The 15,938-nt window shown below is 47.8% G+C and overlaps 1 protein-coding gene across 1 annotated transcript; it reads right to left on the minus strand.

The window, feature by feature from the left end:
• Nucleotides 1–5,896: 5,896 nt before the first annotated feature.
• Nucleotides 5,897–15,922, minus strand: RPS27A (ribosomal protein S27a). Its single transcript, XM_077282684.1, has 6 exons — nt 15,716–15,922; nt 15,536–15,600; nt 13,577–13,631; nt 6,748–6,833; nt 6,440–6,571; nt 5,897–6,081 (listed from the first exon to the last, which is right to left on the minus strand). Exons 2-6 carry the CDS (start codon nt 15,581–15,583, stop codon nt 5,932–5,934), a joined length of 471 nt encoding a protein of 156 aa, XP_077138799.1. The 5' UTR covers nt 15,584–15,600; nt 15,716–15,922; the 3' UTR covers nt 5,897–5,931.
• Nucleotides 15,923–15,938: the final 16 nt, after the last annotated feature.

Here is a 15,938-nt window from a genome sequence, read left to right on the forward strand (position 1 = left end):
GTGAGCCCCCCAACCTGTACCGCTTGCGTCGGTCGTGATAATGTCTATGACCGGATTTTGCCACCGGACCCCCATTGTCAGGTGGTTTCTCACAGTCCACCAAACTAGGGAATCCCTTACGCCCAGGGAGAGACATAGATTTCCTTCTAAATGCCCTTTTAGCAGTCTTTGGGCTGAGAGAACTTCCCACTGTAGTTGTCTTAGGTGGAATTGTGCCCATTCTACTGCCGGAATACACGATGTTAACGAGCCTAGAAGGGACATTGCCTTTCTCAGAGTCATTGTCGGCTGGCGTATTGCTGTACCGGTCAGATTTATTATTTTGTCTACCTTGTTTTCTGGAAGAAGGCAGAGCTGACGTTCGGAGTCCAGTATTAACCCCAGGAAGGACTGTAATTTTACTGGCAGCAGTCTGGACTTGGGGATATTTATTATCCAACCCAGCTCCCTTAGAGTTGATGTTACCACTGATACTTGATGAGTGCAGTGGGACTCTGATCTTCCTATTACCAGGAAATCGTCCAGATATGGGACAATGACTACATCCCGGGACCGGAGGTATGACATTACTTCCACCATCACCTTGGTGAACACCCTGGGAGCTGTAGACAGACCGAACGGAAGGGCTGTGTATTGATAATGTTTCATCTGGTTCTGGACATAGAGAGCTACTCTCAAGTATTTCTGATATTCCGGATGCATTGGTATATGATAATACGCATCTTTCAAGTCTATTACTGCCATGAAGCAGTGTTGGAAAAGGAGTTTTATGGTCGTATTTATAGACTCCATCTTGAAAGAGTAGTTCTCTATGGATTGGTTGAGTTTTTTTAAGTTTATAATAGTTCTCCAAGAACCATCCGGTTTTTGGATTAAGAAGAGGGGGGAGTAAAACCCGTCTCCCTCCTCCTGAACCGGAACCTCCAGAAGAACCTTTTTGTGGATAAGTCCCAGGACTTCGGCTTCTAGGGCAGATTGTTCCTGCTGGGACTTTCTTCGGGGAGTTATAATAAAGTTTCGTCTGGGTGGACAGGTGAATTTTATTTTGAGGCCGTCTCTGATTATATTTATGACCCAGGTACTGGGGGAGATGTTTACCCAGGCCGGAAAGAAGAGGGAGAGTCTTCCTCCCACTTCTGGCGTAATGTCATTGGGGGGATTTCTTTGCCGATGTAGAGGGCCCTTTGAACATGTAGCCTGAGCCTCTCTTATCCCTAAAGTCCCAGTTTTTTCTTTCTCCTGGGGGGCGACCTCTATTAAATCTTCTCCTCCGAAAAAAGGGTTTTTTGGACTCTTTAGGGATATTGGGAAAGCCTTTCTTTTTATCTCCTGCATGTTCCAGGATTTCTTCAAGTTTTTTCCCAAAGAGGAGTTGGCCATCACATGGGATGGAGCACAGCTTGTGTTTAGATGGTAAATCCCCCGGACAACCTTTGAGCCAGAGGGCTCTTCTTGCCGCATTAGACAAGCTCGCTGCTCTGGCCGTTAGTCTTGCGGAATCCGCAGAAGAGTCTGCTAAAAAGGCTGCTGCCCCTTGCACCAAGGATATATTGGCAAGGATGTCGGATCTGGGTACCTTGTCCCTTAGCTGATCCTCTATCTGCTGTAGCCAGACCATCAGAGCGCGGGCCGTACAAGTTCCAGCGATTGCTGGCTTCAGGCCCCCCGCTGAGGCTTCCCAGATATGTCTGAGAAAACCATCTGCTTTTTTGTCAAGCGGGTCTTTAAGAACACCCGAGTCTTCTAATGGAAGGGATGATTTTTTTAAGCATTTGGCTACCGCTCCGTCAATTTTGGGGATCTTTTCCCAAGGTTCAGAGTCTTTATTTTCAAAGGGATATCTCCTTTTGGATGAAGAGGGCAAAGAACCCATTTTTTCAGGTCTTTTCCACTCTTTCTCAATTAATGCTTTTATTTTTGCATTAACTGGAAACGTGCGTTTCCTCCTCTCTTCTAAGCCACCAAACATGACATCCTCTAGTGACCTAGGTGTCTTCTCCTCTTTAAGGCCCATTGCAGACCTAACTGCTTTGACTAATTTGTCCACGTCCTCCGTGGGAAGGCACGGACGACCTCCTGAATCACTGTCCGAGGAGGAATCTGAAGAGTGGACCGAGGCTGGGGAAGTAGAGGGAGATCGGGATGTTTTATGACTCCCTTGTCTCTGAGAGGTATCCGACTCTGTAGACGCCCTACGGCTTCCCCCTCTTGGTTCGCTAAGGGCCAATTTTAAGGAGTCTTTTATTTCAGCCTGTATTATGGCTTTAAGGCTAGTGGTGAAATTAGGGGTTTCTTCTTGAATAGTCTTATTTATGCAGTCAGCACAGAGATCCTTCCGATACTGCACTGCGAGCGGGTTTTTACAAAGGGCACACTCTCGGTTCTTTGTTTTACCGGTAGCTTTCCTGGACCCCTAGTGATCAAAACAGAAAAATGGACCCTGTTACCATAAGGGATACATTCACGTAGATCACTCACCACCGCCGACAATCAAGGGTACCGATTTTTGAGGCTGGACAGATGCACGTGAAGCGTCCCTCCTGGACGTTGACGAATCTTGCCGGACGGAACGACCACTGTTTTTACCACTTGAGCGGCTGCTCCTGGTATGTTGGTGGCTCGGCAAGGCATCTGGTGAGAGCTCCGGCTGCTGCTGCTGTGAAGACTGCTGCAGCTGCTCTTGTTGTCCTACCTCCATGGCGAAGTTTTTGGACATGAGCGCGTCTTCTGTGGTCCAGCACCCTTTTATGGGGCGACCACTGCACTCCCCGCCTCTCCGGTGCCCAATAGTGATCCCTCCCCCTCTCTGCCATGCCGCCGGAGTCTTCATTCACCGGCCGGCGTTTTCTTCATGGGCGCCGCCATCTTGGATCCGGCGCCTGCCTCCGACGTCACACGGGCACGCCCATTCACAGCGGGCCTGACGTGCGACGTCAGAAGAGCGACCCGGAAGCGGCCGCCGCGCCGGCAGAGAGGGGTGGGCGGCGTGGCAGCCATGGAAGGAACCCGGTCCTCCAACCATGCTGCACAACGCCCGCACGGACGCAGTGACCCGGGGGGACCTGCGGACGGCGCCTCCAGGACCCGAACCTCCGACGCACAGGCGCTGCCTGTTCTTCCACGCCGGGACGGGACCTGGGTAAGTCGAACCGCCGTGTTCAGCACAAGGGTCCCTGTCAGGACAGGAAACCCAACTGAAGCGAGGGAGAGGTACCGCCCTTTTATTTTCAGTAGGGTTCCTGTCCTGACTGGGCGGATCCCCTCTCTCAGGTGTGCCGTCATGGGGGAAGGGAAAATCCAGGTCCCAGAGTCTGGAAGAAGAGCGGAGAGGCCACAATCCAAGTTGCTTGAGGTCTAGTGTGAAGTTTCCACAACAGACACAAAAGTCGTTACTATGTCCGTTTTTTTGTGTCCGGATGAAACGTGAGACTATCCGTCGCTAATACAAGTCTCTGAGGAAAAAACTGATCCAGCGGCAATTTTTGCTGGATCCATTTTTTTTACAAAATTTGCCAGATTGTGCCCGACAGCAAAAACCTGATGTGTGAAAGCAGCCTTAAACAGGATCTGCCTAACAAAGTGAAGTTGAGCACATGATCCTCAAAACCTAATCATGTCAAAATCCAAAGAAATTCTGGAACAAATGAGAAACAAAGTAATTGAGATCTATCAGTCTGGAAAAGGTTATAAAGCCATTTCTCTAGCTTTAGGACTCCAGTGCACCACAGTGAGAGCCATTATAGACAAATGGCAAAAGCATGGAACAATGATGAACTTGCCCAGGAGTGGCCAGCCGACAACAATTACCCCAAGAGCGAAGTGACCACTCATCCAAGAGGTCACAAAAGACCCCACAACATCCTAAGAACTGCAGGTCTCACTTGCCCCAGTTAAGGTCAGTGTTCATGACTTCACCATAATAAAGAGCCTGGAACCATTAATTTATTCAGCAACAATGTAGTTTAGAACTCATGTGTGCATACATCTTGGTCCGAGTGCTGTGGTGTGTCTTTTTTATATTTTATGCAGATATTGCAGCTCACACCTGTTTACACTATATGAAGGTGTGGGTCAGGTTTTTGTTATTAGCACAAAATATGTTCTGGGGCTCAGATACACCACCAGCATCACCCAGGGTGCCACTTTGGTGTAACCCAAATCTCCCACATTTATACTCTGCATGGTGTGACTCCCTGAACGAGGTACGGTGCCAAATACACATTTCATACTTCTGAACTGCTTTCCTTTCTGATTTCCAGGTTGGATATGGGGTTCCTGATACCTCCAAGTTCCTATACATCCACCTCTGTCACACAATGTGTGCGCAGTTTGGAAAAGAGCCAGCGGCCCCAGGCTTTTGAAATCTGGAGGCGCTCAGGCTATGTGCACACGATGCGGGTTTGCCACGGATGCGCAGCACAGAAACGCTGCAGATCCGCACTGTGATGTACAGTACAATGTTATTCAATGGGGGGGGGGGGGGGGGTGAAGCTGTGCAGATGGTGCGGAAAAATCAGTGCGGAATTGCTGCGGATTTCAAAGTGCATGTCACTTTTGTGCGGATCAGCAGCGTTTCTGTACCCCTCCATGTTAAAAATCCGCAGTGGCAAAATCCACATAAAAACCGCAGCATATCTACGGCTGTGGATTCTGCCAAGGGATGCGGATTTTGTGCAGAAAATTCTGCACCTCTTTTCCGACGTGTGCACATAGCCTTAGGCATCTGATTTACCTATAAAGGCTTCCGTGAAACAAGTGGCGGATATACCAGACTTTATAGCTTAAGAATTCTGCAGTACAGAGTGCTAGGGACTTTGTAAACTCCAAAAATGTTGGCACTTTGCAATAGTCTCAAATGATTTTCGGTTTCTCTATGAACACTTTGAATAGTGCCTTGGTATTTATAGATGAGCGCTAAGATGAGACCGTAGTTTTTTTTCCTGTGTTAGAAAAATAATGATCGTGGCATGAGAATCCTCAAACTTCCTCTATGTGCTCCACTAGCTGTAACTAGTCATATAACGTGCTGTATACGAATAGATGTGCATACAGATCTGATAAGGGATGGGAACATTTGTTAGTACCGTAATAACAGACACTGCCCAGTAGGATTCCCAGCAGAGATCACTGTATATTTAGTTCCATCATGTCTGTACACAGTGTTACTTACAGTGTTATCAGTCTATGCCTGATGGAGAGACCTGAGCAGTCTCCAAAGCAATTTGTTACCATCTTTTCAGTTAGCCATTAAAGTGCATCAACCACCGAGGACTCAATTCTAAATAATTTTCTACAGAGTTACTCAATGACTTTGCAGGGGAACGGTGATGCGTATGAGGATGTAATATGTAAAGCACCACTCCAGCAGGTTGTTTTTATTGCACTGCTGGAGAGGTGCTCTAAATGCAATTCCCATCTGATTCTACCCTTCCAGCATTTTCACCACCACCCCAGTCTGTCTCGGGTGAAAAGTGGCCTGCCGGCTGCCTTAGGGTTTAATTGACGTCATTTTACAATACAAGTCTACGAGAGCCTCAGATGCAGCAGGTCAGAAGCGGTGCTCACAAGATGGTGGAGGGGGATCGGACCGGCACCGAAAAAATGAAGATGCCAGAGGGCGAGTATCTGACAGTAAATTTACATTTAAAGCGACACTCCAGAGCTGGGAAAAAAAACCCTACTGGCGTGGTGCCTTAACATATGGATATGATACTTTATATTTTGTAGTTGCATAGAAAAAACTAGAGGCCTCAGTGGACATTGTTACTATTGTTAATATCTTCATTGTGGTAAAAAACTGGAAAATAAAACCCTTTTTTAATTTTCCTAGCTGTATTGCAATTTAGAACAAGTCATGTCCAGGAGTAGCTGGAGCCATAATAAAGCAGCACACGGGTGACGGATGGATGGACTTTATTAACACATGTACATTTATTTGTCCTCGGGCTTGTTGAAGCAGTAGGTCAGACAGCACTTGCCACAGTAATGCCTGTCAAAGTGACTGGCCATGAAGACTCCAGCGCCACACTCATCAGATGGGCATTCACGCCTCAGGCGGTGGATTTTTCCATTTTCATCAACCTACAAAAGATAGGTTTATGTTATAGGTCAGGTGGGTGGTACATTAATATTAGTGATGAGTGAATGTGCTCAAATAAGGTGTTATCTGAGCATGCTCTTGTGCTATCCGTGTGTGTGCTTGAATAATATGTTTGAGTCCCTGCGGCTCCATGTTTTAGTTGTTTGATAGCCACAACACATGCAGGCACAGGGAGTTAAACATATTATTCGAGCACGCCGAGCCACTCAGCTCCCGAGCATGCTCAGATAACACCTTATCCCACCACATTCGCTCATCACTAATTAGTATCGATATGCAACAATTCTGCCTCACTTTCCTCATAACGCCGAGGCACAGAAAGAACAAACCAAGTCTTACCTTGTAGTACTTCAGCACAGCAAGCTTGACCTTCTTTCTCTTATGCTTGTTCTTCTTGGGAGTGGTGTAAGACTTCTTCTTCCTCTTCTTCGCACCACCACGGAGCCTCAGCACCAAGTGGAGAGTGGACTCCTACAGGGGTAAAAAAAAATAAATAAAAAAAAATGTAGATGACAACCATTGAGTGATCCATGGGGGACTCAAGATGTGAACCCCAACCCATCTGCAGGGAATTGTGTCCTGTCACTTGGTGGTAACGACAAATAAATATCTGAGGCCACACCATAAACGGACAAGTGTACACATACCTTCTGGATATTGTAATCTGAGAGAGTGCGGCCATCTTCAAGCTGCTTGCCGGCAAATATTAACCTCTGCTGATCAGGAGGGATACCTAGAGAAGCAGAAGACATCAGTCTCCATGGACAGAGAACATTGCAGAGATAATGCACGTAAGATTTAAAAAAATGCTACTTGAAAGTGAATAATTTCATAAGGGTCTCTTTAATGTAAAACGAACCAGTCTGGGGCTGCACCTATGGAAGAAGTCACTGGTCAGACCAAGACTTGTGATTTTTCTAAATACTCTATAGCAAAATTGGTCAGAAGGTTCCCAATGACCCCATAAAGGACCCAACTTGTGGGTTGTTGAATCCCAGCATACAAAGCTCTGTGCACTCATCCAGTGTTGCCGAATGCTTTACTAAGAAGCAGTGACAGAATCTGCTTTAATGATGCAACCAAACAGCAAGAGCCTGCAGTGAGATCTCACATCAAGAACTGTAGCAGAGCGTTGTGGGACCTCACTACGTGCCAAAACCCCACAATCAGGAAGCTTGGACACAACTTTGGCTAGGAAACCAGGCATTTTGGGGGTGGAGGGGGCACTAGGGACCATGGCAACACTTACTATTGAGTGTTTATAAAAATCCTCAGTCTGATTGTACCCAATCTACCGTATATACTCAAGTATAAGCCGAGATTTTCAGCCCAAATTTTTGGGCTGAAAGTGCCCCTCTCGGCTTATACTCGAGTCACGGTCTGTGGCAGGGTCGGCGGGTGAGGGGGAGAGGGCGCTGAGGCATACTTACCTAGTCCCGGCGATCCTGACGCTCCCCCTGCCCGTCACACTGTCTTCGGGTGCCGCAGCTCTTCCCCTGTACAGCGGTCACGTGGGACCGCTAATTAAACTTATGAATATGGACTCCACTCCCATAGGGGCGGAGCCGCATACTCATTTCTCTAATCAGCGGTGCCGGATGACCGCTGACAGAGGAAGAGGCTGCGGCACCCGGAGACCAGCTGTCCGGGGGAAGGAGCGGGACGCCGGGAGCAGCTAAGTATCGCATATTTACCTGTCCTCGTTCCACACGCCGGGCGCCGCGCCGTCTTCCCGGCGTCTCTCCGCTCTGACTGTTCAGGTCAGAGGGCGCGATGACGCATATAGTGTGCGCGCCGCCCTCTGCCTGATGAGTCAGTGCGGAGAGACGCCGGGACGCTGAGGAGCTGCAAGCAAGAGAGGTGAGTATGTTTTTTTTTATTGCAGCAGCAGCACCAGCGTTATATATGGCACAGCTTTATGTGGAGCATCTATGGGGCCATACTGAACAGTGCAGAGCATATAGGTCACAGCTTTATAAGGAGCATCTATGGGGCCAAACTGAACGGTGCAGAGCATATATGGCACAGCTATATAATGAGCATCTATGGGGCCAAACTGAAAGGTGCAGAGCATATAGGGAACAGCTTTATGTGGAGCATCTATGGGGCCATAATGAACGGTGCAGAGCATTGTATATGTGGCACAGCTTTATATGGAGCATCTATGGGGCCATAAGGAACGGTGCAGAGCATTCTATATGGCACAGCTATATATGGATAATATATGGGGCAATAATCAATGGTATGGAGCATTATATATGGCACAGCTTTATATGGAGCATCTATGGGGCAATAATGAACGGTATGGAGCATTTATTTTTGAAATTCACCGGTAGCTGCTGCATTTTCCACCCTAGGCTTATACTCGAGTCAATAAGTTTTCCCAGTTTTTTTGTGGCAAAATTAGGGGGGTCGGCTTATACTCGGGTCGGCTTATACTCGAGTATATACGGTACTTACTGCCAATTTGTATCTGCCATTTTAACGTAAGTACGCTGTTTTAGAAGGCAACAAAGCCCAAGAAACCAGTCGCAACTTTAAATAGGTAAAAGCCACTAGTTGAGATGATGTGGATCAGGAGACGCTGTGGCCGGGACGTACATATCAGGTGCTTGACCCACTGAGTACGGGTCCAATTAGGTTTCACTAGACACCCAACCCTTTTGGGTGAAGGTGCTTAAAGGGAACCTGTCACCCCCCCCCCAGGCGTTTGAAACTAAAAGAGCCACCTTGTGCAGCAGTAATGCTGCATTCTGACAAGGTGGCTCTTTTAGTTATTGGTGCTGTAACTGCAGAAATAATCCGTTTTGTAATTAGTCCCAAATACCTTGTCTTCAGTCAAGGAGGCAGGCCCTTCCCCCCTGCTGCAGACGCCACAGCCATCACTCAAATCTTCTTGGCGCCGCCTCCTCATCGCTGTTTTGAAATCTGCCGGTGCCTGTTCTCTTTTCTCCTGCTTTGGGCAGGCGCAGTGAGCGCTGCCCGTCTGTCCTCATATGCAGTCTAGCTGGCTGCGCCTGTGCGGCCGCCCTGCCTGTGAATCCCAGCCCCGCAGTGTCTTCTGATTTATTCTCACTGCGGGGCAGGGATTCACAGACAGGGCGGCCGCACAGGCGCAGTCAGCTAGACAGCATATGAGGACAGACGGGCAGCGCTCACTGCGCCTGCCCAAAGCAGGAGAAAAGAACAGGCGCCGGCTGATTTCAAAACAGCGGTGAAGAGGAGGCGCCCGGCACCAAGAAGATTTGAGTGACGGCTGTGTGGCGTCTGCAGCGGGGGGGGGGGGGGGAGGCCTGCCTCCTTGACTGAAGAAAGGTATTTGGGACTAATTACAAAACGGATTATTTCTGCAGTTACAGCACCAATAACTAAGAGAGCCACCTTGTCAGAATGCAGCATTATTAGTGCTGCACAAGGTGGCTTTTAGTTTGAAACGCCTGGGGGGGGGGGGTGACCGGTTCCCTTTAATTTGATCCAGGAGGTGACATGAGTAGATGTGGTGCATAACCCGCTGACTTGCCCTCTGGGCTGTATGGATGATATTGCCACGAATGAGTGTGGAAGGCTGACCATCGCAAGATTGTTGTATGCTGCGAGGAAGCTTATTGCGATGCACTGGTTGGATGAAAAACCACCAAGGAAAAAGGAATTTATTAATAAAATTACATTTTAATGTCCTTATGGAAAGGAATATCTACATTAAGAGAGGTCAGAATACAAAATTGAAAATGCATGGGGTGGATGGATGGATGGATGGATTACCCAGGCGTGGGGTCTGCCGAGTTACTGCAGAGTAGAATTGGGGTCTTTTAGTTGATTCTGGAGGGACTCCTACATGTACAGGTGTCTTTTTGTAAAGCTTGGTATCTTTTCTCAAGGTGATGTTGTCAGATGGTTTTATTGCATAACGGGCAAGGGATTGGGGGGGGAAGGAGGGGGGGTTGGTTAGGGGGTAAAGGCGTTGTTTAGTAAAATGAAAATGTATTAATAGGTCATGTATCCAATGTACTTGTCTGAAATTTGTATCAGACTGTTAATAGCGTGTCATATGCTTTAATAAAAAAGTGATTAAAAAAAAAGAGGCTTCAGTAGACAATATCACTTGCCCTGTTAGCCTCCTGATATGAGTGAGAGGGGCAAGAATAAACCCCATAATACCGTATATACTCGAGTATAAGCCGACCCGAGTATAAGCCGACCCCCCTAATTTTGCCACAAAAAACTGGGAAAACTTATTGACTCGAGTATAAGCCTAGGGTGGAAAATGCAGCAGCTACCGGTGAATTTCAAAAATAAAAATAGATGCTCCATACCGTTCATTATGGCCCCATAGCTGTGCCATATAGTGCTCTGCACCGTTCATTATGGCCCCATAGCTGTGCTATATAGTGCTCTGCACCGTTCATAATTGCCCCATAGCTGTGCCATATAGTGCTCTGCACCATTATTGCCCCATAGCTGTGCCATATAGTGCTCTGCACCATTATTGCCCCATAGCTATGCCATATAGTGCTCTGCACCATTATTGCCCCATAGCTGTGCCATATAGTGCTCTGCACCATTATTGCCCCATAGCTGTGCCATATAGTGCTCTGCACCATTATTGCCCCATAGCTGTGCTGCTGCTGCAATAAAAATAATAAAACACATACTCACCTCTCTTGCTTGCAGCTCCTCACGTCCCGTCCCGGCGTCTCTCTGCACTGACTGATCAGGCAGAGGGTGGCGCGCACACTATATGCGTCATCGCGCCCTCTGCCCTGCACAGTCAGTGAGGAGAGACGCCGGGAAGATGGAGCGGCCCCCGGCGTGTGGAACACGGACAGGTGAATATGTAATACTTACCTGCTCCAGGCGTCCCGCTCCTTCCCCCGGACAGCTGGTCTTCGGTGCCGCAGCCTCTTCCTCTGTCAGCGGTCACCGGTACCCCTGATTAGAGAAATGAATTATGCGGCTCCGCCCCTATGGGAGGTGGAGCACCCTATTCATTTCTCTAATGAGCGGTCCCACGTGACCGCTGAACAGGGGAAGAGCTGCTGCACCCGGAGACCGTGGGACGGGCAGAGGGGGCGCCAGGATCGCCGGGACTAGGTAAGTATGCCTCAGCGCCCTCTCCCCCTCACCCGCCGACCGTGACTCGAGTATAAGCCGAGGGGGCACTTTCAGCCCAAAAATTTGGGCTGAAAATCTCGGCTTATACTCGAGTATATACGGTACCTTGAAAAAAACTCTCCAAAGATACACAAACCACGTGTTAGGCCATAACTAGCACTCAACACAATTTTTAATTTGCAAATATAGAATGACATTTGGGTTCATGCATTCCCCCCCAGAGAATCACAATGGCAAAACCACCAGGAACATTCAGCAAATACAGTTTTAGGGTACGTTCACACAGGACTTTTTTGCTGCTTTTTTTTATGCTAATTTTCAGCTGCTTTTTACAGTACCATTAAAGCCTATGAGATTTCAGAAATCTCATGCACACACGTTGGTTTTTTGTTTGATCAGTATTTTCTGCTTTGCTGCTTTTTTTGGACATAGGGCATGTCACTTCTTTCAGCGTTTTTGCAGCGTTTTTTCACCCATTGACTTTAATGGGTGATGAAAAAAACGCTGCAAAAACGCTGAAAGGGTACGTTCACACAGGACTTTTTTGCTGCTTTTTTTTATGCTAATTTAGGTGCGTTTTTTTGGTGCGTTTTTGGGGTACGTTCACACAGGACTTTTTTGCTGCAGATTATTGCTGCAGATTTTTGCTGCTTTTTTTATGCCAATTTTCAGCTGCTAGGACACCTCACAATGGCTCTTCACACCTTACTACCAGGAACTCCCTCACAATAGATCACAAACAGGACACCTCACAATGGCTCTTCACACCTCACTAACCACACCCCTAAGCTCTTGGCTGTGAGATCCCTTCCTGCTGGCCATGATTTTCTGCACAAAAAATGCAGCAAATAATGCTACATGCGTTTTTTCAGCGTTTTTTTCATCACCCATTCAAGTCAATGGGTGAAAAAACGCTGCAAAAACGCAGCAAAAACGCTGAAAGAAGTGACATGCCCTATGTCCAAAAAAAAGCAGCAAAGCAGAAAAAACTGATCAAACAAAAAACCAACGTGTGTGCATGAGATTTCTGAAATCTCATAGGCTTTACTGGTACTGTAAAAAGCAGCTGAAAATTAGCATAAAAAAAGCAGCAAAAAAAAGCAGCAAAAAAGTCCTGTGTGAACGTACCCAAAAAACGCATGTAGCATTATTTGCTGCGTTTTTTGTGCAGAAAATCATGGCCAGCAGGAAGGGATCTCACAGCCAAGAGCTTAGGGGTGTGGTTAGTGAGGTGTGAAGAGCCATTGTGAGGTGTCCTGATTGTGATCTATTGTGAGGGAGTTCCTGGTAGTAAGGTGTGAAGAGCCATTGTGAGGTGTCCTAGCAGCTGAAAATTGGCATAAAAAAAAAAACTGCAGCAAAAATCTGCAGCAAGAAACTGCAGCAAAAATCTGCAGCAAAAATCTGCAGCAAAAATCTGCAGCAAAAATCTGCAGCAAAAAAGTCCTGTGTGAACGCACCAAAAAAACGCACCTAAATTAGCATTAAAAAAAGCAGCAAAAAAAAGCAGCAAAAAAGTCCTGTGTGAACGTACCCTTAATCACAAGAGGGTTTTTTTTTGCCATTCACTAAATTTTTCAGATTATAAAATGCACTCCGCAGACATTTTGTAAAAGCCATGTGGTGGACTCTGGGAAAATAGCCGCCAGAGGCAATGCAAACGCACACTGAGATCTTAATCCATGCATGCTCAGCCTTCAGTGGCCATTTTCCCAGAGTCCATAGCATTGAAAAGAGCAGGGACTCCAGGCTTTCACAAAATAGCAACGGAACCCAGCACCACCGAGCATCCCCTCCTGCCAGCCTGGAACAAGCGGCATCTCCTGCCTCTGCCAGCTTACAGTAGCGACCCTGCTATCTGGGACCCCACTCCACCGCCACCCCCAGGTTAGGTAACGTAGCAGCGTTAAAGACGCCGCCATTTTAATTAAAAATAAAAATGTATTTTTCTTCCCAAAATTTGTGGTGCGTCTTAAAATCCGTAAAATAAGGTATGATGCATTATCCATAAGGGCTGTTTTTAATAAATGTAAACAGCTAATGACTCAAGTGGATGCGCCATACAGAGAAATATATTTCCTTCCAGATGTCGCATATCATCAACGCTTAACAAAATGACCAGTCCGTGATTCTACCGATCACTCAACAAGCAAAAGACTCGCTGGGTTGTCTGGAGTGGAGTGACTAATCTCTCCATGTCACCACCGATCTCTACTGCCTACTGACAGGACACCCAGAGACCAGTGGGGAACCAGTCCAGAATGGCTTCACTATCTCCAGACCATTTTGTGACACTTTTTAATCCCCAGACAACCCATTTAGAGCCTTCCTGGTCTGTTACAGGGATAAGTTAGCAGAACTCACCTTCCTTATCCTGAATCTTAGCCTTGACATTTTCAATAGTATCAGAGGGTTCGACCTGGACAAGAGAGAGACTTTAAAAACTAGATAAAAGCCAAATCGCAAAGAATTAGCATGGATGTCAGTCTCACGCGACTTATTTTTCCATCAATATGGCCATGTAAATGATTGTTTTATGCAGGACAAGTTTACTTTTGAACAACACCATTGGTTTGAACATATCGTGTACTGGAAAAAAATTCAAAGTGCGGTGAAATTGCATCATTTTCCTTGATCTTGGGCTGGGTGAGGGGTTTTTTTTTGCTCGCCAAGCTGATGTTTTTAACGATACCATTTTGGTGCAGATACAATCTTTTGAACGCCCTTTAATGCATTTTCACGCAATGTTGGGGCCTCCAAAAAACGCAATTCTGGTGGTTTGACTTTTTCTTGTTACGCCATTTAGCAATCGGGTTAACCTTTTTTTATTTTGACTGGGCGATTCTGAACACGGCGATACCAAAATACGTGTAGGTTTGATTTTTTGTTTAATTTTGAATGGGGCAAAAGGGGGTGTGATTTGAACTTTTATATATTTTTTTAAAACTTTTTTTTTGGCATGCTTTACTAATCTTCATGGGAGACTAGAAGCTGCCATAACCTGATCGGCTCTGCTACAGCCTGAATGTAGCAGAATTGCTCACTTGCTATGAGCGCCAACCCCAGGGCGGCGCTCATCGCAATCCAGCAGTGACAACCATAAAGGTCTGATGGAAACCTCTGGTTGTCATGCCAACCCACGGTCATGTGACATGGGCGCCGATGGCCAGGAATTTCAGAAGTGCATGTTATATGCCGCTGTCAATACTTTGACAGTGGCATTTAACTAGTTAACAGCCACGGGTGGATCGTGATTCCACCCATGGCTGTTAAGAGGCACATGTCAGCTGTTCCAAACAGCTGACATGTTCCAGAAAAGATATGGGCTAAGTGCTGAAGTCCACATCAAAGAGAGGGAGTCTGACATCGGTGTACTATTAAGAACGATATCGGAAAAGGGTTAAAAAGGTGTTGTCCGGTTAGAAAAACGTTATAACCTACCCAAGGGATAAGGGAGAACTGGTGTCCCACCCCTGGGACCTGCGCCAGTGGGCCAAACGGGAACCTTATCCCTGGTACCAAAATGGAGCAGCAAGTCGGACACCCGACCACCACTCCATCCATTCTTTATGGGTGTCAGGACAAATACGGAACTCAGTAACCCCACAGGGAATGAATGAAGCGCAGGTCACACGTAGGGACTGTGATATTGTACAACCCTCTCAAATTAAAGAGGCTGCCCACTACTTTCTCATTGATGACGTATCCTAGGGTTTGGTCAGCAATGTTTGATCTGGAGGGGTCCAACACCTTTGCCAATCATCTGTTGATGGCGGACACAAATACTCACCTGCGGAGCTGCCTGTCTTGTGATAGAGGCTGCCGCGGGCTACTACACATCCGCGTCCTGCTGATTTGAATAGGAGGCAGATGCACAGTACCAGGCAGTGGCCACCACCAGAAGACGGCCGCCTCTGCACGGATTTCCAGCAGCCACCAACACCAGCCGATTGGCGGGGGGCAGAGTGTTGGACCCCGACCAGGCAGTAATGACCTGACCTAAGGACAACCACTAAAAAAGGGGAGGCAGAGGGGGCAATAGTATTCACGGGATTATTAGAGATAAGTGAGATCTCCAGAAATGAGCTCAGCCATAGTCACGCACCAGAGACGGCCACCATGGCCATCCCATAATAAGCAGCCGTCCTCCTGTACAGCCTGCACACACCGAGCTGCGGCTCCCCGGCGTTACCGCAGCTCCTCCATGACGGCTCCGCACATGTGCCGCCAGCACAGCCTGCACACACCATGGCCGGCACACACGTGGCCGCACTACTACTCCCAGCACCCATCCACCCGGCCCCGGGGCCGCCCCGCACACACCTCGAGGGTGATGGTCTTCCCCGTGAGAGTCTTCACGAAGATCTGCATGTTGGCGCCGGATCCACCTGTAGAGGATCACACACGGTTATTACAGTCCAGAATAGCGCGGATTCCCGGGGCCCGAGCCCCCGGCACACGGCGATATTCCCCCCATACCCGGAGCCGAGCCGCCACACTCACCTCCTCCTAATGGCGGATCCTGGAGAGAGGGCCTGCTTCCGGCGAACACGGGGTTTTCCTTGCAGCCGAGCAGGGCAGCGGTGGGCGGGGCAGAGGCGGGCTGTCCTCCACAATGCCTGCTAGAATCTTCCTAGTACAAAACGAGACGAAGAGGCCGGTGAGCGCGGACTGCGCCCCTCAGCGACCACCGCACGGCATCATTATAGTGAAATGGTACATAATG

The sequence above is a fragment of the Ranitomeya variabilis genome, chromosome 2 (genome assembly GCF_051348905.1).
Source record: "Ranitomeya variabilis isolate aRanVar5 chromosome 2, aRanVar5.hap1, whole genome shotgun sequence".
Lineage (NCBI taxonomy): Eukaryota > Metazoa > Chordata > Amphibia > Anura > Dendrobatidae > Ranitomeya > Ranitomeya variabilis.